At 40.1% G+C, this 27,523-nt stretch overlaps 2 protein-coding genes across 2 annotated transcripts; both read left to right on the top strand.

Moving 5' to 3' along the window:
- The first annotated feature begins 1,372 nt into the window (after positions 1 to 1,372).
- Positions 1,373 to 4,310, top strand: LOC128483600 (glycogen phosphorylase, brain form-like). The gene is made up of 6 exons (XM_053459837.1): positions 1,373 to 1,587; positions 1,826 to 1,967; positions 2,522 to 2,729; positions 2,832 to 2,966; positions 3,477 to 3,543; positions 3,881 to 4,310. The coding sequence occupies exons 1-6, from the start codon at positions 1,573 to 1,575 to the stop codon at positions 4,031 to 4,033; spliced, it is 720 nt and encodes a 239-aa protein (XP_053315812.1). The 5' UTR covers positions 1,373 to 1,572; the 3' UTR covers positions 4,034 to 4,310.
- Positions 4,311 to 15,093: 10,783 nt separating this feature from the next.
- Positions 15,094 to 23,376, top strand: LOC128483634 (glycogen phosphorylase, brain form-like). The gene is made up of 6 exons (XM_053459887.1): positions 15,094 to 15,169; positions 15,408 to 15,549; positions 16,102 to 16,309; positions 16,415 to 16,549; positions 17,060 to 17,126; positions 22,948 to 23,376. The coding sequence occupies exons 1-6, from the start codon at positions 15,155 to 15,157 to the stop codon at positions 23,098 to 23,100; spliced, it is 720 nt and encodes a 239-aa protein (XP_053315862.1). The 5' UTR covers positions 15,094 to 15,154; the 3' UTR covers positions 23,101 to 23,376.
- Positions 23,377 to 27,523: the final 4,147 nt, after the last annotated feature.

Raw genomic sequence — 27,523 nt, 5'->3', positions numbered from 1 at the left:
ACAGAAGGGATAACAATAAGGTGGCATAATCCTGGAAGTGAAGATTGCTGATCCCACATATTCTTATTGCTTATTAAATCTGCAGACCATCATTTAAATAATGTGAGTGACCCTCATATTTGCTTTCGAACGAGGTGTTTTATGTTCTAATAAGGGTTTTCATTATTATTTTTGAGCCTGAGACAGTTCATTCTGTGTAACACATGAAATATACACTCTGTAGGCATGCAGGTCCATATTTAGAAGATAATACTCACTTTTTTATGTAGTAACAAATGGGGTCAGGCACACAAACATAATATTAATAAAATTAAATTTACTGTAAAATGAACCATTCATATAATAAAGAAGAAGAATGTCTCTATTAAGAATGAAAAAGATGTGAGGCACGCATGGAGCCGTACATGCTGTTCTGAGTGCGTGTGTGTATGTGTGTGCGTGTGTGCGTGTGTGCATGCTCGTGATGACTTCAGGTATATACCAGAAGACACTGTTGTTATGATCTGATGACAAGCAGTGATCCATCATATAGCAAACCTCAGCAAAAATATTACCACGTTCACCCAACAGCACAAAGTAAATGACTGAGACACCTTATATCACATGGTAACCAAGAAAACAACACATTCTCAGATCCCCTCCCCCGAAAGACATTGCCCAGTTTCCAGATTTTCTAACAATGTGCAAATCCTACAAATAAGAGCTTAATAAAGACATAATATAATATTGAGGACACCCATAAAGCGTTGGGTTGAAGTACCCACAAACCACTTTTCTTTCCCCCTGTACAGTCTGATGCATGTTAGTCTTAAAGGGTTATGTATGATCTGCTGTTTGAATACTTAAAACTTAAGCAACGGTTCAATAATAATAAATTACCGTGTACTTGAACTTCACGCATGCATGAAAGGTTAGCTGCGTTTTAGGGGACAATAATATTGGTCGCAAAGCCATCATTTGGCTGCTAGTAATGGATTCCGAGGGAGCCTTAACATCCCAGTTACATGCATCAACTCTTACTGGGACATCTTCCCAGCTTCCAGTCTCTGAATTGTAACCTCATGTTCTTCTCTTATAATTAGTCTGTTTTTGAAGAAGGAAAAAAAAATCAACTCTGCAACAATAGAGAGCGAGGTATTCGCAGTGGTGGACAATCCGTTCTTAAGTTGGTTCTTCTGGCAGCTGAATCCAGGAATACAAAAGGCAGCTGCTAAACTGTTTACATATCATTACTCTCTACAACGGTAAGTGTTGTCAAGAATGGACAGATAATGAGTATCCAGAATAACACAGAAATCCTGCTGGGACTGTAAATGCTTTTAATGGAGATTTGTTAAAATAACCACATTGTACATATTAAAATACAGTTGATTTCAGAATAGGGTTCATGGGAAAGAATAAGGAGTTTAGACCTAGACTTGGACTAGAAGTAAGTACTTGGTTAACACCAAGACACAAAATCTTAAAGATAAAGCAAAATAATTGTAAAATATCTTGTATGTGTCTTAACTACATATTCACCTTGCAGGAATCAAGAAGGACCCATCCAAACTCTTTGTGCCAAGAACGGTTATGATTGGAGGAAAGGTAAAATGATCAACTAAACTGGCATCCAACCTTCATGCCTTGGTGCCAAACATTTTGGTTACCATTGCTTCTCACATACAAAGAGTTGTACGCTTATAATAATCTCCAGAACTGCCACGGAAGGCTAATTCCAATATAAATGTTACAGTGATTGAGAATTTATAAGGAGAGAGACTGCCCCTGGTCTTCCAAAAGTTGTGTCCGTATTCAATTAACCTCATCTCTGTTGCCCTTACAGGCAGCCCCTGGTTACCACATGGCTAAAATGATAATCAAGCTGATCACCTCTGTTGGAAACATCATAAACAATGATCCTGTTGTTGGTGACCGATTGAAAGTCATCTACTTGGAGAATTACCGGGTATCACTAGCTGAAAAAGGTACTATATGGAAAAGCTTGGAAAAGAGAGAATCTATTGTATAGGAAATATGTTTTCTCCACATCAAAACAAAGAAACCAAGAGCCTTTCTAAAAAGACCTCTCACCCCCAAAATTGACTCAATAGGCATTCAAATATTTTTTTTAAAAATCTAGGGGCTCAAATGTGCCTTTAAGATCTTGTAGTTTGCTTTATCAAGCTGAAAAGAATAGAAATATTTAAATACAGACATATTTATGAATATTATTAAACATTGAATTCTGATATAATTATACAAAGAATAATTAAATGACTGTTTTAACATATACATGCGTTGAATGTTAGATATATCAATCTAGAAATGTACTCCCACGTGTGAAAGAGACTGTTTATGCCTATATGTATTGAGTGGGTGACACGGGAATCCCTGTTCAGGGACTCTGCTTCTCCTGTGTGTCTGTTTTGAATACATTTTATCTGGACAGCATTTCCTGGCCTACTTGACTTTGCTCTCATGCTTTTCTGTGGATTCAGTTGTTCCATGTCTAATGGATATCCCTCTGTTGTGTTCCTAGTTATTCCAGCAGCTGATTTGTCTCAGCAAATATCCACCGCGGGCACAGAGGCTTCTGGCACTGGCAACATGAAGTTTATGCTGAATGGAGCACTCACCATAGGGACCATGGATGGGGCTAATGTGGAAATGGCTGAGGAAGCCGGAGAGGAAAACCTGTTCATATTTGGCATGAGAGTTGAAGACGTCGAAGCACTGGACAAGAAAGGGTTTGTATTAGATTTGGCATCAATTCATTAAACCAGACATATTTTTAATTCAGAACTGTACGATTTAATTGCAATAATCCTATTTTTCTAATCTACCATAAGGTACAATGCGAAGGAGTACTACGATCGAATCCCTGAGCTACGGCAGGCGATGGATCAGATAAGGGATGGCCGATTCTCTCCAAGGGAACCTGATCTTTTCAAAGATGTTGTCAATATGCTGATGAACCATGACAGGTAAAAGCAGAGAAATTGTCCGCTGGGATATATATAGGATGAGCAGGGTTGATTCAGGAGTGAAATACAGTTCATTCTCTTTTATGTTGTACTGTGTTATATGGTGTGCATACACAGTACAACGTAAAGGAGAATTAACTGTATTTCATTCATTCATACAACGTAAAGGAGAATTAACTATATTTCATTCATTCATACAACGTAAAGGAGAATGAACTGTAAACGATGAATGAAAGAAATACGGTTCATTCTCCTTTTCGTTGTACTGTGTTACATGGTGTGTATACAGTGAGACGATCAGGCTGTAGTATTGCCAAAGCAGCTGCAAAAACTCACTTAACCTGCTTTACATCATGTGATGAGCGATTCGACAAGGTCTGTTATTGTTCTAATTTAGAATCGTATATTGGATTCATATGCATCAAACTACAATGCGGTTGGCAGGAGACAATGTAACTGCACCTGACTTCTTTGTGCCATTTGCTAACATTTTGCTTATCCTTTTAACAGGTTTAAAGTATTTGCTGATTTTGAGGCTTATATAAAATGTCAGGAGAAAGTGGATCAGTTGTACATGGTAAGTGTAATAGCGAATACATTTTTATTTTTATAGTCATGTCTATGAGTTATTGTGGTGCGTGTTAAGCACAATATCAGTGTAATTAAAATTCTAGTCCAGTGACACTCAGATCGTCATTAATAACCTCACACGGTTTAGGTCACTCTTTGGCCTTTTGACAAACATGCTACACTTTTTGATCAAATGTATACCGTATATTCAGAGGGAAATTGGGGACAGCTACATACATTCAGGTGACTTCCAACAAACCCCCCTACTGGAGATGGAACCATCATTGCAATTTCTTTTTTTTTAATTGTGAGACTTCCTAAAATTTTAATTATTTTTGTTCTAGAACCCCAGGGAATGGACAAAGAAAGTCATCAAGAACATTGCGTGCTCGGGAAAGTTCTCTAGCGACAGGACAATTAGCGAATATGCAACTGAGATCTGGGGGGTCGAGCCATCAGCGGTGAACATTCCCCCTCCCAACATTCCCAGGGAATAAAGCTGAAATGAGTGCATGTGCTCTGCGTTCTCCACCACTAGTTTGATTGGTTCAGAATTAGTTTCTGTTCACGAGTTGTTACTTAGAACCACTTTCCACTTTACTTAAGTTGTATTCTTGTCTCTGGTTAAAAAAAATGCTTTCATTGTGTTGTCCTACGCCAGCTGCCCTAAGCCTGCAGTCGCAAATGAAATAGAACACTTTAATAGTTAAAATATCCTAATTGACCCGAGAGGTTCCAATAGTAATGAAAACATACTGGTAAGCCACATGTGAACTGGAACACTTAATCCCAATAAAAAATCCAAGAGGCAGACGGAGAGCAGATACAGTTAACATGTTTTTCCCTGCCTACAATTTTAAAGGTAATATTACAGTGCGAAAAACTGATTCATTTTAACCCAAAATTTTTTAAAATAATTTTTTTTCACATCTACAATAAATAACCCCAAAAAGATTTTTTTCTTTTCACCAGTATAGCTGAAATATATGAATACCCTGTCACAGCTATTGTGCAGGTAACACAGAAGTATGGCGAGATTGTACAGGACACTCGCTGTCATGTAACTATTAGCCAGAGATGTAAGGAAAAGTGTAGCCTGCAATAAGTGTTCTCTGTGCTTAAATGGTTTTGCGACAGAAGCCATTGTGGGACAGAATGTTGGATGAAGACACACAATGTAAGCAGAAGTACTGTACTAGAAGCAGTTTTGCTAGTTCTAAAGAGGTGAGGTGCTAAAACTGTCAAGAAGAATGTCTGTAATTCAACATACAGCTGTGTGATGGGCGAAAGAAAAGACATTTCTGTGTTTCGTGTTCTATTTTGTCTTTGTAAAATCAGAATTGTTTTAGCGTTTGTGTGTTATATTTAAAAAGTACTGTATTTGTAACTAAAGGTTTGCACGTCAACTCAAGCCCCGTGCTTTTGGATCCTGATCCATTTAACTTTTTTTTCTCTCAGTGGATAATTCTATGTTTCTGTGTAATTACTGTATGCACATCAGTATAGGAAATGGTTCCAGATCCCTGAGAACACCAAGGATCTGTATGGTTAGTAAACACATGATATTAAAAGTTGTCCCATGAAGATCAGATGGGCATCTTGAGGCTTTATGGAATAAAGAGTAAATATCCCTCAGATACCAACTAAAGGAACAAATACATACTTCAAGTCCAACAGTTGGGAAATCTATATTTACATACACTTACCATCTTCAATGCCATCAAGGGGATATGTTTGCCATTTCTCTGCTCATCGCAATGGTTCCTTACATACAAGGACAGCCAAAACATCAAAGCGCAGTTTAGTCGCATTGTCTCGAAAACATGGCAGGGGTTTAACACGTGTGATATCTGGTCTGTTTTATTTTTTGCCTTTAAATATCAGACGCAGGAAACATTTTAGCAAACTTAACACTAATACATAATATTAATATTTCTGTTTAAAGTTTTGAGGAATTTTCAATTCAAGCAGATTGTGTAAAGAGATGGAGCATAGAGGTCTTTTGGACATACATCAGTCGCTATAGAAAGTATCAAACATGATTAAGATCCATTTAGTGTTTTGATATAAATGGTGCTCTAGGAAAAGGGTTATAGAGCCCTGTCCTACTGACACCACATCAATAATAACATTTCTAATAATATCTGCTCTGGAACTTCATTGGAAAATAAGGTGGAAATGTGGAGCGATACACAGAAATATTCTATAAGTGGCCTATAGAACCCTATAGGTATAGGCGGTCAAACCCTTTCACCCATACCCATACTGGTAGTTTCCGTGGTTAGTTACGGCATATGTCATGACATGCAATATATCAGGAAGGAAATATTGTCTGTGGGTGGATATTCAAAATGTCCTCACTTCCCGGGGGGGGGTTTGCTCAACTTTCTATAGGGTATAGCACAAGGGCATGTTGGTAGACACCTGTAAACATTTGCATAGATGTTTATATAAATACAAATATTGAATGAAATAGTGAGGGAATGTGTGAACTACCAAGAATGGTCATGTGATAGAAATACCTGTGAATTGAAGGAATGATTGAGATCAAAACAACAGATACCAATGTAAATGAGACTCCAGAGATACACATATTGTGCTCCCCCTTTGTGCCACTCATTCCCCTAAGTTTCCAATACTTAATAAACATATAACAAGCCAAGCCCCTGTCCCTTGTTCTTTGTGTTCGGATAGCAGCAGGGTACTGGTAATTGTATCTGAAAGGAGTGCGTGTGAAGGTTACGGCTTTGGGATTAGAGTTTTGGCCCAAGATGAGCACTCTTGAGGGTCATATGCTGGTTCTTAAATTGTATTCAGTCCCACCAATTTATAAGATTACATTTGCTTGTAAAGTAATATCTAGGGGTGAGGTGAGTCCAGATATTGTTCTTACTCACTTTGCCTAGATATATGCAATCATATATCACTGATCTGGCCAAAGGACACATCTGGGGCAGCTGGTACCTTTTTAGACAGCCATGTGGAGATTTTTTTAAATAAGCAGTTTATTAATGTTATATCTTGGATAAAACTTACCTTTACACCATAGGTTATGTTCTGTTACCTCGCTTTGATAAAGCAATTTGCAAATACCTGTCAGGTTCTCGTGTTCCCCATGCCTCAATGCTGGTTATCTCACAACAGAAGCTTCTGCCTGCGTCAGGCTGGAAATCTGCAAAACGTATACTTTGGAGTATCCTTCCATACCATTCTACAAGCGCTGGTCAGAGAGGACTATGTGCTGTAGAGGTAACAATGATTCCTCAAAAACAATAAACTTATACCAATAATATTTCAAAAAAGATACCTTAGAGACGTCAACTGGCATCCTAGAATGGTAACGATTCCTTCTAATGGAGACAATTAAGAAACAATAATGGGGTCTCTGGAGGAAGATGAAATATTTATGTTGGATGCAGCCAAAATCTACAACTATAATAAATATTTCATAATAATGTTGACTCAAATACAGTCCTTGAAAAATAATTATCTTTTATTCCAACACACATTATTATTATTTGGAGTTGCTGAGTGACAATAATATATAATCCTAAAACCTTCACCTAAAGGGGAGAAAATGACAAGAATGGACCGTGCTCAGTATGAAATTGTGGCCAAAATACATAATACTTCAAAAAGACCCTACGCTTGTATTCATAAAGAACTGCAGCGAATATTGAATCAGATGTTAAACTCATGGGCACATATTTGAGAAACCTACCATCTCTATTTCCCAATGCCTTTTATGAGTGCACAAGTCCCCCCCCCATTCAAATCTCAACCTGTCCCACACTACAGCCGCGGTGTCATGCATCACAACCCCAACGAACCCCGTCTCCTCCTGGAAATCATACACATAAAGAAGTAACTTACCTCTTTATTCCATGAATGTACCCGTTAATGGAGGCAATTGCAATCACCAAAAGTAAATGCACACAAGTTTATTGATTTCCAGAAAATATTACCAAAACTGAGGTTTATACACTTTTAAACGATATTGGAAGCTGGATGTTATATATTCCAATGTACATGTGCAGCATGCAATGAGTGGTGTAACTATTATTATAATCTTTTAGTTATATATCACCAATAATGTACATATTTACAGTACTATGTTTAGATCTACCAGAACCATTAATATACAACATTATTGCATAAACTGAAAGCTAGCAACATATATTTACTAAACAAATACACAATGTGGATGTTCCATCATTTAGTAACATTGCATGCGAGACTCATTTATCAAGCCAACAGCTCCTGTGACTACAATTTCCTTCTTTCTGGGGTCATTGCCTGAAGCTTCATTACTTGCAATTCCAGATCCAGCCACCAGGGGCATCTAAAGACATCAAGCAACAATTTATGCTAAATCATGACACAGTGTAATATGTCATGTGTTGTGCATTCGAGGTTGTATCAGGGCCCAAACCTGGTGAACGTGTTCCTTAACACAACTAGAAATGTACTTGTTTTCCATGAACATTTGATAGATATATATACTGTGTGTACACTAAATAAAAAGGAGGAAAATGGTCAAAAGACACAGCAAAATTGTAAAAATTTCCAAGTCATTAAGGGGTTAATGACTTGCTCTACAAAACAATGTAACTTTGTCATTTTTGCAACAACAGACACACTTTAAAGCAATATAATATCCATCATGTTTTTAAACAGAATCCTTAAATGCCATCTCAATCACATAAACACTCACTGATTAGCAGTTTAGAGGTTAAACTTTCTCAGTCATGGCTGCTCTATGACATCAGAAACATGAGGAGAGTCATAGCAGGGATCCAAGAGTTCCGTGTGCACATTTTTCTTTGCAGTGTAGAGGTGAATAGAGGCGAATAACGTGACTAGAGAGAGATTACAAAAAGCTGCAGCCATGCCCCTTTGGGCAACATGCAGTATTTGCATGGACTTTTTAGATAACAGTTGTGACGTGGCAGCGATTTGTTGCGGGCACACTTTCCATCAGAAGTGCATCATGCAGTGGTTTTGCACTAGCCCCAAAGTATCGTGCCCACGGTGCAGAAAGGAGCTGAAAAGCAGCAAATGTTTTCTCGAAAAGTTGTATTTTGATGTGGGAGAGCAGGATGGTCCTGCTCTTGACCCAGAATCTTTAAAGAGGGAAGTCGACCAACTGACTTCCCAACTGCAGGAACAACAGCAGCGCATTGAAGAACAGCAGATGGAATTGAAAGCAAACATGGAGGAGCTTGAGAGATATAGAAGGGAGATTCAATCTGGAAAGAACATAGAGACGCTGCTGGAATCGCAGACAGTGGAGGTACAGATGGTGGTGACGCAAATGGGGACAGGACCGGAAGCATTTTTAGACCTAGCTTCGTACAGCCTAGCTATAACCAAAGATTACAACGAATTGAAGGAGGAACACAAGGCCTCTGAGGAGATGATTGAACATCTAAAATCAGAATTAAACATCTCTAATGAAAGGGCTCAGAGCGTTGTAATCGAGTATGAAAAGTTACGAGAAGAGCAGAATACCACCTGGAATACTCTTATTACTATCCAAAAAGAGCTGGCTGTCAACAGGAATGATGTAAAAAATGCAGAGGAAGTTATTGTGAGCGTAGGAAAGGAAGCAGAGCCGTTGCAGGAACCATTCATCTCCCAACCACCATCAGAAGGGGCCATAAATTGCCTTTTGTATAATAACCTCGCACCACCTGGACTTCAGAGATCCATCCTCTGCCTCGCTGATGACATCTTGCGTAAGACCGTTACCCCACCAACAACAACCAGGGCCACTACTAGACCTGAAGAATCTGAGAGGCTTCTCTTCTTTGGACTGCGGCAACCAAAGCTTGGCTCCCCTGGTTAGAGGGAATAATAACATCAATTCTAGTGAAATCTTGTGGATTGTATTGGATATTTAGATTCCTTAGAATTAGTCATTAATAAATAGTTAAATGTATAATTGTATAAATTGTATAAATGGGGTTATGCATTACCACCATATCCGTTCAGTAAATGGTATTTATTTAAACGTAATTTATTTATAAGTGAATAGTTTTTTTTTTCAGATTTCTATTTTTTCCAAAAAAAAACCCCCTAAAAAAACTTGTACTTAATCTTCATGAATGAATCGGTAAGCAGACCTGGAGCTGCATGGTTGGAGCGCTGGAGCCTTCCCTTAAATTTTATTGTTGTTGGGACATCTATTTTACACTTTCATTCTCTGTAGCAATAAAACCGTCTCTGTCCCACTACCATTCATAAGAGTGATAGAGCGCCACCTTGTGTACACTATATGACAAGACACAAATCCAAGGGTCTGCACCATGCGCCCAGCAAGCTTATGTTCTGGGTGAGCTTATCTCCCTGTGCCAGTTTGTTTTTGAATTATTGTTACTAGTTACTATATCAAAATGTTTTCAAGAGTATTTTGTGATAGAGAGGTTGTTCAAATCACCAGATCTAGCATATAAAGGTGATTCACTAAAAATATGCATAACATGTATATATATATATATATATATATATATATATATATATATTTATATATATATATATTAATTTATCAGATACTGCATCATGGCTCAAAATCACTTTCAACTAAAGCAGTTACCATTTTCTAAGCTGAAAAGGTAGAACATGAGCACACCTGTATACCCAGTTACTACCTGTACCTTTTAAGCCACCAACATTCTCAGGCTCATTGCTTCAGTCCTTTTCCGGTTCCTGTTCCCATATGCTCCAGTGTTACACATAGCAGTGTCCAGGTACTAGAATCTCAGCTACCTCTCTATTGTGCTGCTACTGCTAGAAACGTGGACCTGAAGTCCTGGGGAAGTGGTTGTTCAAAATCAGTTTCAAGTCAAAATGGCCAAGTCCCTTGGCTCTTGGTCTTGTAGTGGGGGAGGAGGTCCACTATAAGAGTCATCTAACATAGTGCTTTGGTGGTTTCCATCTCTTAGACCCTTGGTGGCCGATGCCTCTACAAGCTCCTGTGCCATTTCTGTAACATTTAGTGTAATTCCGATGAGGTTTCCCCACAGCCTTGCATGCCTCCATTCAACCTCCTTGCACCCGTTATTCCTTAATATACATGTTTTTGAGGACCACCTTTCTGAACATTCTGGAGACAGGTTTACATTTTGTTACCAATCTAGTACTTGCAAGAACAACACAAACAACGACGACAGATACTTTCACAGGGTTATGGTATTTATTTAAATTACATATTGGTAGAAGAACATTTGATCTTGCGCTGTACATTTCTAAATCGCACATCTATGCCACCGATCTAACAGGAAGTGTTCCATAAGCCTTATAATCATAAAACACCTAAAATATGGGTTTTCCAAAACTACATTTGCAAAGTTTCTATTGATTCAGCAGCAAGGCCTGGAATGTAATTACAACCCTAAGATTTGTACAACACCCCCCCCCCCATAAAATCAGCCATTTTTAAGCCCACAGCTCATGACATGCTTATTAGAAAACACGGTCTAACATGGAAGCATAATCTATAGATTCAATAGCATTCATCTAATGTAATATCTGGTAAGTTAGTGCAATATACATTAAACAATGATAAAATAAATCTCCCGGCTATGCTGAAATAGCTTCTTTGTAGATTTAGTTTACTCGAATTCAAGTGTGAATTAGGGGTTTTTTTCTACAAAGGAACCGGAGTTCAGCATGAACCAGTCACTCAATGGGTAGTCAAACAAAAGCTGCAACACCCTAATGTCTGGAAGGTTTTAATACTCGACCCTAACCTCTCCACACCCAAAAAAGCCTGAAAAAGGCCAAGCGATAATCCTGGAACGAACACTTTAGATGTTGTGGATGTGATTAAACGTTACTAGGAGCGTATAAACTGAGAATAGCTTTGCTTTGGATATCTCCTTGACGTCCTTCAATAACTTTGTATCTCAGCGGGTAAATAAAAAATGGCACCCGTTTTCCAGCTAAGTTTACCTGGGGCCAGAGTGATCCCAGCCACAATCATTTCAGAATCCAAAACTTGATAAATATTCAAGTTATTTTTTATAATTTTAAACTATAGATGGCGTAACACCTCCAAACACCCAAGGCACAGACAGGCAGCAATCCTTTATTTGCCCTAATCCCTCAGGGAAGACGGCATGTTTATTGATAATTGTACAAAAACCTATTTCTCTGATATATATTATATAGATATAATCAAAATAACCTGGAATGTGACCAATTCTGTTGGAATAGACGTTCCCTTGGACATATCATCTACACTGGAAGTTACATCATTTTTATGAATTTGGGGTTATCACTTCTTGATTCATATAGCGCCATCATATTCCACGGCACTGTACAACGGGCAAACAGGAAAAACAAGTAGCATATCACACAACAATCATGCAAACAGTGATCACCCTACTAACACAAAGGAATGGTCTAAGCAGGATCATCCATGGTGTACTGATGCGATATAAATTAATAATCAGTAATAATATGGTGACCTTAAGACCATTAGTAAATATACATTATTAACAGGGTGCCAAACTGATATAAAGGGTTAGTAATGGATGCAAAAAGGTGACATCAAAATAGTGAACTTGAGCCATATGTCAAATGTCACATTTACCAGTTTACTGCGATATTAATGACCGAAATACAATGATCTTGGATGACATTGACTAAAATCCATAAAGTATGTGAATAAATTAGAACCTGAAAAGCGTTGATGTGTATGTCCTTACCTGCACTCACATGAAACCATCTTAAGCATTTGCCAAATCTCGCTGTACATGCTCTAACATGAAAACTATATCACCAAATGAACGAGTAAATGAAAAAGCCACAAAAAGACCAACCGCAGCATTCCCAGGAGTGTAATGGTGTGTATTAAATGGGAAAGTTACTTTAATGCAGAAAGCAACAATATGAAGAGTGTTTTAAATGGTGGTTAGAACCACATGGCTTTCCCTACTACTCCAACAGCCATGCAGCTTTGTTTTCTACAGTAGATTAAAAAAAGGGAATTTGGCTCAGAAATGCTGCTTCTCAAAAGCTGCTTCTTGTCTACTTGTTGGCAGCACTGCCAGTTCTAATGTGCTTGCAGCGCATGCACAGGTATCCAGGATGGAGCCCTGCTAGCACCCACCTGTGCCACTGGCACTCTAACCGGCTGAACTGGTTCCATGCCGTAAACCTGAAAGGAGTGGAGCCAAGAGCCAAACAAATATCAAGTATTTAGGAGAATACATTTCATATAAAACGAGACATTGCCAAAGGAGAATGACCGACTATTACTAGTAGCTGCACACTTGTCGTGTGTTTTAGCCCGGTTTCCCTGGCCCAATCAACTAGACAAACACACTTTCTTGTGTTAAACAGAATGGCTCAGTCATAATCACACAGAGGGACCATCTACCTCAAACGTCAATACATGAAAGGGCTTCATTAGATAAAAAGTCACAACTGGTAATTGCAGCCTCCAGCTACAGGATATTTATAGAAAAAGGTTGAAATTATACTAGATTTTTTGCATCCGCCACTGTGTTTGATTCTCAAAGAAGATATTTTCCATGTGACTGTTTTAATCGTTCCAATAATGGGTTGTTTGAGAAAGAGTTCCGGGTCTGTTATTTGGTATTTCCCTAAGCATGTCCCGAAAGTTTTTATTCCAAAACAACTTTTAACTTAGGGACATTTAATGTTCAAGTGACTAACAAGCCTTTGCGATCATCATATGTAAATTATATTCATGTATGTGTACAAACATACATACATACAGTATTTTTGATTCTTTTGTGGTTCAAAATCAAAAGGAACAAAATGACAGCAACTTTTTAGACTGGCAATATATCAGCTCACCTTAGATGCCACCAATGTGTCTGGTGTAAAACATAATATATTATATAATATAATATATTTATAAAATTACCTTCTGCTCGTGCCTTTCGATTTCTAATAAATGTAACTGTTTTGACCGCATCGGATATAGATACACGCCACGGCACTAAAACGCAGTGAAGTTGGTGTCAAAACCTGCATTATCATTATTTCCACGTCTGTTCTTAACTTAAGAGAATGAACAGAAGGGATAACAATAAGGTGGCATAATCCTGGAAGTGAAGATTGCTGATCTCACATATTCTTATTGCTTATTAAATCTGCAGACCATCATTTAAATAATGTGAGTGACTCTCATATTTGCCTTCGAACGAGGTGTTTTATGTTCTAATAAGGGTTTTCATTATTATTTTTGAGCCTGAGACAGTTCATTCTGTGTAACACATGAAATATACACTCTGTAGGCATGCAGGTCCATATTTAGAAGATAATACTAGTAACAAATGGGGCGTCGGGCACACAAACATAATATTAATAAAATTAAATTTACTGTAAAATGAACCATTCATATAATAAAGAAGAAGAATGTCTCTATTAAGAATGAAAAAGATGTGAGGCACGCATGGAGCCGTACATGCTGTTCTGAGTGCGTGTGTGTATGTGTGTGCGTGTGTGCGTGTGTGCGTGTGTGTATGCTCGTGATGACTTCAGGTATCTACCAGAAGACACTGTTGTTATGATCTGATCACAAGCAGTGATCCATCATATAGCAAACCTCAGCAAAAATATGACCACGTTCACCCAACAGCACAAAGTAAATGACTGAGACACCTTATATCACATGGTAACCAAGAAAACAACACATTCTCAGATCCCCTCCCCCGAAAGACATTGCCCGGTTTCCAGATTTTCTAACAATGTGCAAATCCTACAAATAAGAGCTTAATAAAGACATAATATAATATTGAGGACACCCATAAAGCGTTGGGTTGAAGTACCCAGGAACCACTTTTCTTTCCCCCTGTACAGTCTGATGCATGTTAGTCTTAAAGGGTTATGTATGATCTGCTGTTTGAATACTTAAAACTTAAGCAACGGTTCAATAATAATAAATTACCGTGTACTTGAACTTCACGCATGCATGAAAGGTTAGCTGCGTTTTAGGGGACAATAATATTGGTCGCAAAGCCATCATTTGGCTGCTAGTAATGGATTCCTAGGGAGCCTTAACATCCCAGTTACATGCATCAACTCTTACTGGGACATCTTCCCAGCTTCCAGTCTCTGAATTGTAACCTCATGTTCTTCTCTTATAATTAGTCTGTTTTTGAAGAAGGAAAAAAAAAATCAACTCTGCAACAATAGAGAGCGAGGTATTCGCAGTGGTGGACAATCCGTTCTTAAATTGGTTCTTCTGGCAGCTGAATCCACGAATTCAAAAGGCAGCTGCTAAACTGTTTACATATCTTTACTCTCTACAACCGTAAGTGTTGTCAAGAATGGACAGATAATGAGTATCCAGAATAACACAGAAATCCTACTGGGACTGTAAATGCTTTTAATGGAGATTTGTTAAAATAACCACATTGTACATATTAAAATACAGTTGATTTCAGAATAGGGTTCATGGGAAAGAATAAGGAGTTTAGACCTAGACTTGGACTAGAAGTAAGTACTTGGTTAACGCCAAGACACAAAATCTTAAAGATAAAGCAAAATAATTGTAAAATATCTTGTATGTGTCTTAACTACATATTCACCTTGCAGGAATCAAGAAGGACCCATCCAAACTCTTTGTGCCAAGAACGGTTATGATTGGAGGAAAGGTAAAATGATAAACTAAACTGGCATCCAACCTTCATGCCTTGGTGCCAAACATTTTGGTTACCATTGCTTCTCACATACAAAGAGTTGTACGCTTATAATAATCTCCAGAACTGCCACGGAAGGCTAATTCCAATATAAATGTTACAGTGATTGAGAATTTATAAGGAGAGAGGCTGCCCCTGGTCTTCCAAAAGTTGTGTCCGTATTCAATTAATCTCATCTCTGTTGCCCTTACAGGCAGCCCCTGGTTATCACATGGCTAAAATGATAATCAAGCTGATCACCTCTGTTGGAAACATCATAAATAATGATCCTGTTGTTGGTGACCGATTGAAAGTCATCTACTTGGAGAATTACCGGGTATCACTAGCTGAAAAAGGTACTATATGGAAAAGTTTGGAAAAGAGAGAATCTATTGTATAGGAAATATGTTTTCTCCAAAACAAAGAAACCAAGAGCCTTTCTTAAAAGAGCTCTCACCCCCAAAATTGACTCAATAGGCATTCAAATATTTTTTTAAAAAATCTAGGGGCTCAAATGTGCCTTTAAGATCTTGTAGTTTGCTTTATCAAGCTGAAAAGAATAGAAATATTTAAATACAGAAATATTTATGAATATTATTAAACATTGAATTCTGAAATAATTATACACAGAATAATTAAATGACTGTTTTAACATATACATGCGTTGAATGTTAGATCTATCAATCTAGAAATGTACTCCCACGTGTGAAAGAGACTCTTGTTTATGCCTATATGTATTGAGTGGGTGACACGGGGATCCCTGTTCAGGGACTCTGCTTCTCCTGTGTGTCTGTTTTGAATACATTTTATCTGGACAGCATTTCCTGGCCTACTTGACTTTGCTCTCATGCTTTTCTGTGGATTCAGTTGTTCCATGTCTAATGGATATCCCTCTGTTGTGTTCCTAGTTATTCCAGCAGCTGATTTGTCTCAGCAAATATCCACCGCGGGCACAGAGGCTTCTGGCACTGGCAACATGAAGTTTATGCTGAATGGAGCACTCACCATAGGGACCATGGATGGGGCTAATGTGGAAATGGCTGAGGAAGCCGGAGAGGAAAACCTGTTCATATTTGGCATGAGAGTTGAAGACGTCGAAGCACTGGACAAGAAAGGGTTTGTATTAGATTTGGCATCAATTCATTAAACCAGACATATTTTTAATTCAGAACTGTACGATTTAATTGCAATAATCTTATTATTTTTCTAATCTACCATAAGGTACAATGCGAAGGAGTACTACGATCGAATCCCTGAGCTACGGCAGGCGATGGATCAGATAAGGGATGGCCGATTCTCTCCAAGGGAACCTGATCTTTTCAAAGATGTTGTCAATATGCTGATGAACCATGACAGGTAAAAGCAGAGAAATTGTCCGCTAGGATATATATAGGATGAGCAGGGTTGATTCAGGAGTGAAATACAGTTCATTCTCCTTTATGTTGTACTGTGTTATATGGTGTGCATACACAGTACAACGTAAAGGAGAATTAACTGTATTTCATTCATTCATACAACGTAAAGGAGAATTAACTATATTTCATTCATTCATACAACGTAAAGGAGAATGAACTGTAAACGATGAATGAAAGAAATACGGTTCATTCTCCTTTACGTTGTACTGTGTTACATGGTGTGTATACAGTGAGACGATCAGGCTGTAGTATTGCCAAAGCAGCTGCAAAAACTCACTTAACCTGCTTTACATCATGTGATGAGCGATTCGACAAGGTGTGTCATTGTTCTAATTTAGAATCGTATATTGGATTCATATGCATCAAACTACAATGCGGTGTGCAGGAGACAATGTAACTGCACCTGACTTCTTTGTGCCATTTGCTAACATTTTGCTTATCCTTTTAACAGGTTTAAAGTATTTGCTGATTTTGAGGCTTATATAAAATGTCAGGAGAAAGTGGATCAGTTGTACATGGTAAGTGTAATAGCGAATACATTTTTATTTTTGTGTGTCGTGTCTATGAGTTTTTGTGGTGCGTGTTAAGCACAATATCAGTGTAATTAAAATTCGAGTCCAGTGACACTCTAGATCGTCATTAATAACCTCACACGGTTTAGGTCACTCTTTGGCCTTTTGACAAACATGCTACACTTTTTGATCAAATGTTGTGAGGCATGAGCTGCCCGGAACGAAGTAATAGAGGTAGGAACCCAGTATGCAGATGACAACCAGGAGCACACACGAAAAATAAATAGGAACGTCAGGAATAGCCGGGGTCTGGAACACGAGGAGGCACGTCAGGAATAGCCGGGGTCTGGTACACGAGAAGGCACGTCAGGAATAGCCGGGGTCTGGTACACGAGTAGGTAATTCAGGATATAACAGGAAAACACGGTATAAGGCACAATAACTGAGCACTGAATGAGTTTCAGTGCTCAGTTTTTAAACTTCCCGCCAGTGATCGCCACGCCCATAGACGTGACGTCACTCGCGCGTGTTCCCTGCCGGCAGCGGCAGGGAACACATAAAGTTATGTGGGGGCGCGCGCGCGCGCGCTTAGCAACCACCATGCGGCCGGCTGACGAGGACGGCACCGCCGAGCCGCGGGACCGTTTACCCGGAGCGGGTAGGTGCCGCCGGCGAGGACCCCGCCGTGGGTCCTGACAGGGAGACGGGACAGCCACGGCGCGGGACCGTTTACCCGGGGCGGGTAAGTGCCGCCGGCGAGGACCCCGCCGTGGGTCCTGACAGTTCCCCCCCCCAAGGAGAGGCCTCTGGACTCCCGGAGGACCTGGCCGATTAGGATGGTGACGATGAAAAGAGGACACAAGACGAGGAGCATGGACCTCGCAGGCCAACTCCCAAGTGTCCTCCTCAGGGCCATAACCTTTCCAACGGATGAGATATTGCAATCGTCTCCGAAAAAGACGGGAATCCAAAATGTCCTGGACCTCGTACTCTGTGTCATTGTTGACCAGGATAGGAGGAGGAGGAGTAGAACAACGACCAGGGTAGGGGTTAGCTGTCCACGGTTTGACCAAAGAGACATGAAATACTGGATGAATGGTCATGGAAGCAGGTAATCTCAATTCCAGAGCAGATGAGGAAACGACACGGACGACAGAAAAAGGCCCGACAAATTTAGGCCCTAATTTTTTCGTAGGGCACGTGAGCTTGAGATGGCGAGTAGAGAGCCACACTTTATCCCCAGGCCTATAGGAAGGGGCAACACGCCGATGACGGTCGGCAAATGATTTATAATGAAGTTGGGCCCTACGTAAGGTATTACGTAAGAGAAGGTAGGTTTTGGTAAGATTCTTGACATGGTCGGTGACTGACGGGACAGAGCTCGGAAGTGGAGATCCAGGCAACATCGATGGGTGAAATCCGTAGGTGGCATAGAAAGGTGACATCTTAATAGAACGGTGAAAATGATTATTATAGGCGAACTCTGCCAAAGGTAGGTAATGACTCCAGTCGTCTTGTAGGTATGTGGTATAACAACGAAGATATTGTTCTAGTGTCTGATTAGTTCGTTCCGTCTGACCATTACTTTGAGGATGGAAGGCTGTTGACAGAGAACGTTGGATGCGTAACTGCTTACAGAAAGCTTTCCAGAAATGTGAAGTGAACTGGGATCCACGGTCAGAAACAATGTCTTCTGGTAACCCATGGAGACGAAAAATATCTTTAACAAAGGAATGTGCAGTCTCAGTAGCTGAGGGGAGATGATCAAAAGGAAGAAAATGAGCCATTTTAGTAAATCGATCTATTATGACTAATAGAGTGGTAAGGCGATTAGATGGTGGGAGGTCTGTAATAAAGTCCATAGAGATGCAGGACCATGGTCTAGTTGGGACCGGTAAGGGTTGTAACAGGCCTGCGGGTTTATGATGCGACTCCTTGGATCGTGCACATGTAGAGCAGGAGGATATGAAGTTTTTGACCCCTTCTGTCATATTAGGCCACCAAAAAGAGCGTTGGATCAATTCCAGTGTTTGTTTAACCCCGCCGTGTCCAGCAAGGGGTGAGTCATGACACGCTTGCATAACCTGGATACGATTCTCAGGAGGAACAAATATACGATCTTGGTAATAATAAAACCCTTCTCGAATTTGTAATCCTGGAACATTAGGAGGGTTCATCCGACCGGTGGTGTTCCGGATAGAGTCCCATAGTGTCTGTGTCCCTGCAATGAAGTGTTGGGATGATAACACAGTGTCGTGATCCACCCTAGGAGTAGAGGAGTTTTCGTAAATCCGAGACAAGGTATCCGCTTTAGTATTGCGCGATCCCGGACGGTAAGTGATATGGAGTTGAAATCTTGTAAAAAATAGAGCCCATCTTGCTAATCTTGGTTGAAGTCTTTTGGCGGTACGTAAATATTCTAAATTTTTGTGATCAGTATATACTGTAATGGGGTACAAGGCCCCCTCAAGTAAATGCCGCCACTCCTCCAAGGCCAACTTTATCGCTAGTAATTCGCGTTCTCCGATACAATAATTCCTTTCTGCGGAGGATAAAGTCCGTGAAAAATAAGCAACTGGATGTAGGTGACCATCAGAATCTTGCCTTTGGGAAAGAATAGCACCCACAGCTGTGTCAGAAGCATCGACCTCGAGGATGTAAGGTTTGTGGGGAACAGGTAATTTGAGAATGGGTGCCGAAATAAATTTGTTCTTTAAAAATTCAAATGCTTTCTGTGCAGCTGTGGACCAAAAAAATTTATTTTTAGTTGAAGTAAGGGCAGTGATAGGACGTATGTGCCTAGAAAAATCACGAATAAATTTTCTGTAGTAATTGGCGAATCCCACGAATCTTTGTACCCCCTTTCTATCAGTGGGTGGAGGCCATAGGAGGATAGTGGAGATCTTACGGGGGTCCATCTGTATACTGGTGGGCGAAAGTATGTATCCCAGGAACTCGACAGTTTGAACTTCAAAGACACATTTTTCCAATTTAGCATATAATCCATTGGCACGTAGTCTGGATAAAACTTGGCACACATGGTCTCGATGAGCCTCCACAGAGGAAGAAAAAATTAAAATGTCATCTAGGTAGATAATTACAAAACGATCCAGGAAGTCACGAAAAATGTCATTGATGAAATGTTGAAAGGTGGCGGGAGCATTACATAACCCGAAAGGCATTACTAAATACTCAAAGTGACCGTAACGGCACCTAAAAGCTGTCTTCCATTCATCCCCTTTTCTTATTCTTACTAAGTTATAAGCACCACGTAAATCAATTTTTGTGAATATGGTGGCTGAACGTACATGATCCAATAATTCCGATATGAGTGGTAGGGGGTATCTGTTCTTAATAGTCACTTTATTTAATTCACGATAATCAATACAAGGACGAAGACCCCCATCCTTCTTGTTGACAAAAAATATACCGGCCCCCGCTGGAGAAGTAGAAGGGCGGATAAACCCTTTAGAGAGGTTTTCATCAATGTATTCTTTAAGTGTAACAAGTTCAGGTTCAGCCAGGGGGTATATCCTACCGAAAGGAATAGCAGAACCAGGAAGTAAATCGATAGGGCAGTCATATGGTCGAGAAGGAGGAAGTCTATCTGCGCTTTTTTTTTCAAACACGTCTTTGAACCTCCTGTAAGGTATCGGAATATTCTCAGAAATGGAAACATCTTGAGCGAGACCAAGTAAAACAGTCTTTAGACAGGTCTGAGTACAATGCGTGGAAGAAAATTTAAAAACACCGGTCTCCCAGTTGATAACGGGATTGTGGATCCTCAACCAGGGGAGTCCGAGAATGATAGGGGATATAGGAGAAGGGACTATGTCAAATCGTAGGCTTTCAACATGGCTGTTTCCTATTTTGATTGTGAGGGAAGTAGTCTCTGTGCGGATAGGACCAGATTTCAGGGGACTGCCGTCTACCAGCTGAATAGCAACCGGATGTTCCTTGAGACGGGTAGTGATGAATAGTGATTTGACGAGGTCAGAATCCATAAAATTGCCGCTGGCTCCGGAGTCCACCATAGCTTGTAAGGGTATAGAGTTCTTATTCCACTGTAATGATACAGAAAGCGAGAGATGAGATGAAGAACAAGGTGCTTTCTCAATATGAGTGTATAAATGACCAACAGTCTCCTTACCCTTAGAATACCGGGCACGGGTACGACAGTCCTTAAATTGATGGCCTGCACGGCCACAGTACATGCAGAGTCCCAGTGTTCTGCGTCGTTGTTTTTCTGCAGGTGACAAGGGTCCACGAACAATGCCTATTTGCATCGGTTCTTCTGTTGACTCTACTGGCTGCACTGGAACTGCGGTTTGCGTACGAGGCCAGACTGAAGGGGAAACGAGACGTTCCTGCCTCCTCTCTCTCAGACGACGATCAATTTGAGTGACTAATCTGAAAAAATCTTCCAGGACGGGGGGAATATTGGTACGAGCCAGTTCATCCTTGATGGCGTCAGAGAGTCCCCAGCGAAACTGGTCATGAAGTGCAGCGTCATTCCAAGTAGATTCTAGAGCAACGCGACGGAACTCCGTAATGTATTCTTCTACAGGTCTACGGCCTTGTTTCAGGGTGCGGAGGGTAGAGGCAGCTGAAGAAACACGGTATGGGTCCTCATAGAGGGCGTCGAGAGCCTGACGAAACGAGGACCAGGAATCCAAGAGAGGGCTGTGACTATGTAACAAATGATGTGCCCATAGCTGAGGTTCGTCAGATAGCAGCGAAATTACAGTATGGACCTTGACATAGTCTGAGGAATAAGTCCGTGGTTTAAGATAAAACAGAACCTGACAAGCGGTGATGAATGTACGGTACTTCTGACGCTCTCCAGAGAACCTTTCAGGGAGAGGAACTTGAGGTTCCAGAGCAGAGGCCCCTTCCATAGCAGGTTCAGGGGCAGCAGCCGCTTGGTCAGAAGGAGCGTTCTGTTGCATTTGAAGATGGTGAACTTGTTGCCTTAGTTGATTCTGGCTAACCTGCATCTCTTGCATAGATTGGTTCATCACCGCCAGCTGTTGAGTCAGAGCCGTGATGGCTTCAGATAAGCCTGCGGGTTCCATAATGAAGGCTCAGTTATTATGTGAGGCGTGAGCTGCCCGGAACGAAGTAATAGAGGTAGGAACCCAGTATGCAGATGACAACCAGGAGCACACACGAAAAATAAATAGGAACGTCAGGAATAGCCGGGGTCTGGAACACGAGGAGGCACGTCAGGAATAGCCGGGGTCTGGTACACGAGAAGGCACGTCAGGAATAGCCGGGGTCTGGTACACGAGTAGGTAATTCAGGATATAACAGGAAAACACGGTATAAGGCACAATAACTGAGCACTGAATGAGTTTCAGTGCTCAGTTTTTAAACTTCCCGCCAGTGATCGCCACGCCCATAGACGTGACGTCACTCGCGCGTGTTCCCTGCCGGCAGCGGCAGGGAACACATAAAGTTATGTGGGGGCGCGCGCGCGCGCTTAGCAACCACCATGCGGCCGGCTGACGAGGACGGCACCGCCGAGCCGCGGGACCGTTTACCCGGAGCGGGTAGGTGCCGCCGGCGAGGACCCCGCCGTGGGTCCTGACAGGGAGACGGGACAGCCACGGCGCGGGACCGTTTACCCGGGGCGGGTAAGTGCCGCCGGCGAGGACCCCGCCGTGGGTCCTGACAAATGTATACCGTATATTCAGAGGGAAACTGGGGACAGCTACAAACAGCCAGGTGACTTCCAACAAACCACCCTACTGGAGATGGAACCATCATTGCTATTCTTTTTTTTTAATTGTGAGACTTCCTAAAATTTTAATTATTTTTGTTCTAGAACCCCAGGGAATGGACAAAGAAAGTGATCAAGAACATTGCGTGCTCTGGAAAGTTCTCTAGCGACAGGACAATTAGCGAATATGCAACTGAGATCTGGGGGGTCGAGCCATCAGCGGTGAAGATTCCCCCTCCCAACATTCCCAGGGAATAAAGCTGAAATGAGTGCATGTGCTCTGCGTTCTCCACCACTAGTTTGATTGGTTCAGAATTAGTTTCTGTTCACGAGTTGTTACTTAGAACCACTTTCCACTTTACTTAAGTTGTATTCTTGTCTCTGGTTAAAAAAATGCTTTCATTGTGTTGTCCTACGCCAGCTGCCCTAAGCCTGCAGTCGCAAATGAAATAGAACACTTTAATAGTTAAAATATCCTAATTGACCCGAGAGGTTCCAATAGTAATGAAAACATACTGGTAAGCCACATGTGAACTGGAACACTTGATCCCAATAAAAAATCCAAGAGGCAGACAGAGAGCAGATACAGTTAACATGTTTTTTACTGCCCACAATTTTAAAGGTGATATTACAGTGCGAAAAAACGATTCATTTTAACCCAAATTTTTTAAAAATATTTTTTTTTCACATCTACAATAAATAACCCCAAAATTTTTTTTTTCTTTTCACCAGTATAGCTGAAATATATGAATACCCTGTCACAGCTATTGTGCAGGTAACACAGAAGTATGGCAGGTTTGTACAGGACACTCGCTGTTAGGGTGTCATGTAACTATTAGCCAGAGATGTAAGGAAAAGTGTAGCCTGCAATAAGTGTTCTCTGTGCTTAAATGGTTTTGCGACAGAAGCCATTGTGGGACAGAATGTTGGATGAAGACACACAATGTAAGCAGAAGTACTGTACTAGAAGCAGTTTTGCTAGTTCTAAAGAGGTGAGGTGCTAAAACTGTCAAGAAGAATGTCTGTAATTCAACATACAGCTGTGTGATGGGCGAAAGAAAAGACATTTCTGTGTTTCGTGTTCTATTTTGTCTTTGTAAAATCAGAATTGTTTTAGCGTTTGTGTGTTATATTTAAAAAGTACTGTATTTGTAACTAAAGGTTTGCACGTCAACTCAAGCCCCGTGCTTTTGGATCCTGATCCATTTAACTTTTTTTTCTCTCAGTGGATAATTCTATGTTTCTGTGTAATTACTGTATGCACATCAGTATAGGAAATGGTTCCAGATCCCTGAGAACACCAAGGATCTGTATGGTTAGTAAACACATGATATTAAAAGTTGTCCCATGAAGATCAGATGGGCATCCTGAGGCTGTCTGGAATAAAGAGTAAATATCCCTCAGATACCAACTAAAGGAACAAATACATACTTCAAGTCCAACAGTTGGGAAATCTATAATTACATACACTTACCATCTTCAATGCCATCAAGGGGATATGTTTGCCATTTCTCTGTTCATCGCAATGGTTCCTTACATACAAGGACAGCCAAAACATCAAAGCGCAGTTTAGTCGCATTGTCTCGAAAACATGGCAGGGGTTTAACGCGTGTGATATCTGGTCTGTTTTATTTTTTGCCTTTAAATAGCAGACGCAGGAAACATTTTAGCAAACTTAACACTAATACATAATATTAATATTTCTGTTTAAAGTTTTGAGGAATTTTCAATTCAAGCAGATTGTGTAAAGAGATGGAGCATAGAGGTCTTTTGGACATACATCAGTCGCTATAGAAAATATCAAACATGATTAAGATCCATTTAGTGTTTTGATATAAATGGTGCGCTAGGAAAAGGGTTATAGAGCCCTGTCCTACAGACACCACATAAATAATAACATTTCTAATAATATCTGCTCTGGAACTTCATTGGAAAAAAAGGTGGAAATGTGGAGTGATACACAGAAATATTCTATAAGTGGCCTATAGAACCCTATAGGTATAGGTGGTCAAACTCTTTCACCCATACCCATACTGGTAGTTTCTGTGGTTAGTTTACGACATATGTCATGACATGCAATATATCAGGAAGGAAATATTGTCTGTGGGTGGATATTCAAAATGTCCTCACTTCCGGGGGGGGGGGGTTGCTCAACTTTCTATAGGGTATAGCACAAGGGAATACAGACACCTGTAAACATTTGCATAGATGTTTATATAAATACAAATATTGAATGAAATAGTGAGGGAATGTGTGAACTACCAAGAATGGTCATTTGATAGCAATACCTGTGAATTGAAGGAATGATTGAGATCAAAACAACAGATACCAATGTAAATGAGACTCCAGAGATACACATATTGTGCTCCCCCTTTGTGCCACTCATTCCCCTAAGTTTCCAATACTTAATAAACATATAACAAGCCAAGCCCCTGTCCCTTGTTCTTTGTGTTCGGATAGCAGCAGGGTACTGGTAATTGTATCTGAAAGGAGTGCGTGTGAAGGTTACGGCTTTGGGATTAGAGTTTTGGCCCAAGATGAGCACTCTTGAGGGTCATATGCTGGTTCTTAAATTGTATTCAGTCCCGCCAATTTATATGTACATTTGCTTGTAAAGTAATCTCTAGGGGTGAGGTGAGTCCAGATATTGTTCTTACTCACTTTGCCTAGATATATGCAATCATATATCACTGATCTGGCCAAAGGACACATCTGGGGCTGCTGGTACCTTTTTAGACAGCCATGTGGGGATAATTAGAATATTATACCAATGGAGATTTTTTTAAATAAGCAGTTTATTAATGTTATATCTTGGATAAAACTTACCTTTACACCATAGGTTACGTTCTGTTACCTCACTTTGATAACGCAACTTGCAAATACCTGTCAGGTTCTCGTGTTCCCCATGCCTCAATGCTGGTTATCTCACAACAGAAGCTTCTGCCTGCGTCAGGCTGTAAATCTGCAAAACGTATACTTTGGAGTATCCTTCCATACGTAGCATTCTACAAGCGCTGGTCAGAGAGGACTATGTGCTGTAGAGGTAACAATGATTCCTCAAAAACAATAAACTTATACCAATAATATTTCAAAAAAGATACCTTAGAGACGTCAACTGGCATCCTAGAATGGTAACGATTCCTTCTAATGGAGACAATTAAGAAACAATAATGGGGTCTCTGGAGGAAGATGAAATATTTCTGTTGGATGCAGCCAAAATCTACAACTATAATAAATATTTCATAATAATGTTGACTCAAATACAGTCCTTGAAAAATAATTATCTTTTATTCCAACACACATTATTATTATTTGGAGTTGCTGAGTGACAATAATATATAATCCTAAAACCTTCACCTAAAGGGGAGAAAATGACAAGAATGGACCGTGCTCAGTATGAAATTGTGGCCAAAATACATAATACTTCAAAAAGACCCTACGCTTGTATTCATAAAGAACTGCAGCGAATATTGAATCAGATGTTAAACTCATGGGCACATATTTGAGAAACCTACCATCTCTATTTCCCAATGCCTTTTATGAGTGCACAAGTCCCCCCCCATTGAAATCTCAACCTGTCCCACACTACAGCCGCGGTGTCATGCATCACAACCCCAACGAACCCCGTCTCCTCCTGGAAATCATACACATAAAGAAGTAACTTACCTCTTTATTCCATGAATGTACCCGTTAATGGAGGCAATTGCAATCACCAAAAGTAAATGCACACAAGTTTATTGATTTCCAGAAAATATTACCAAAACTGAGGTTTATACACTTTTAAACGATATTGGAAGCTGGATGTTATATATTCCAATGTACATGTGCAGCATGCAATGAGTGGTGTAATTATTATTATAATCTTTTAGTTATATATCACCAATAATGTACATATTTACAGTACTATGTTTAGATCTACCAGAACCATTAATATACAACATTATTGCATAAACTGAAAGCTAGCAACATATATTTACTAAACAAATACACAATGTGGATGTTCCATCATTTAGTAACATTGCATGCGAGACTCATTTATCAAGCCAACAGCTCCTGTGACTACAATTTCCTTCTTTCTGGGGTCATTGCCTGAAGCTTCATTACTTGCAATTCCAGATCCAGCCACCAGGGGCATCTAAAGACATCAAGCAACAATTTATGTTAAATCATGACACAGTGTAATATGTCATGTGTTGTGCATTCGAGGTTGTATCAGGGCCCAAACCTGGTGAACGTGTTCCTTAACACAACTAGAAATGTACTTGTTTTCCATGAACATTTGATAGATATATATACTGTGTGTGCACTAAATAAAAAGGAGGAAAATGGTCAAAAGACACAGCAAAATTGTAAAAATTTCCAAGTCATTAAGGGGTTAACGACTTGCTCTACAAAACAATGTCACTTTGTCATTTTTGCAACAACAGACACACTTTAAAGCAATATAATATCCATCATGTTTTTAAACAGAATCCTTAAATGCCATCTCAATCACATAAACACTCACTGATTAGCAGTTTAGAGGTTAAACTTTCTCAGTCATGGCTGCTCTATGACATCAGAAACATGAGAAGAGTCATAGCAGGGATCCAAGAGTTCCGTGTGCACATTTTTCTTCGCAGTGTAGAGGTGAATAGAGGTGAATAACGTGACTAGAGAGAGATTACAGAAAGCTGCAGCC

This window comes from Spea bombifrons, chromosome 3, assembly GCF_027358695.1.
Source record: "Spea bombifrons isolate aSpeBom1 chromosome 3, aSpeBom1.2.pri, whole genome shotgun sequence".
In the NCBI taxonomy this organism is placed as follows: Eukaryota; Metazoa; Chordata; class Amphibia; order Anura; family Pelobatidae; genus Spea; species Spea bombifrons.
The sequence above is the reverse complement of the archived record's forward strand: the minus strand, read 5'-3'. Positions and strand labels throughout refer to the sequence as shown.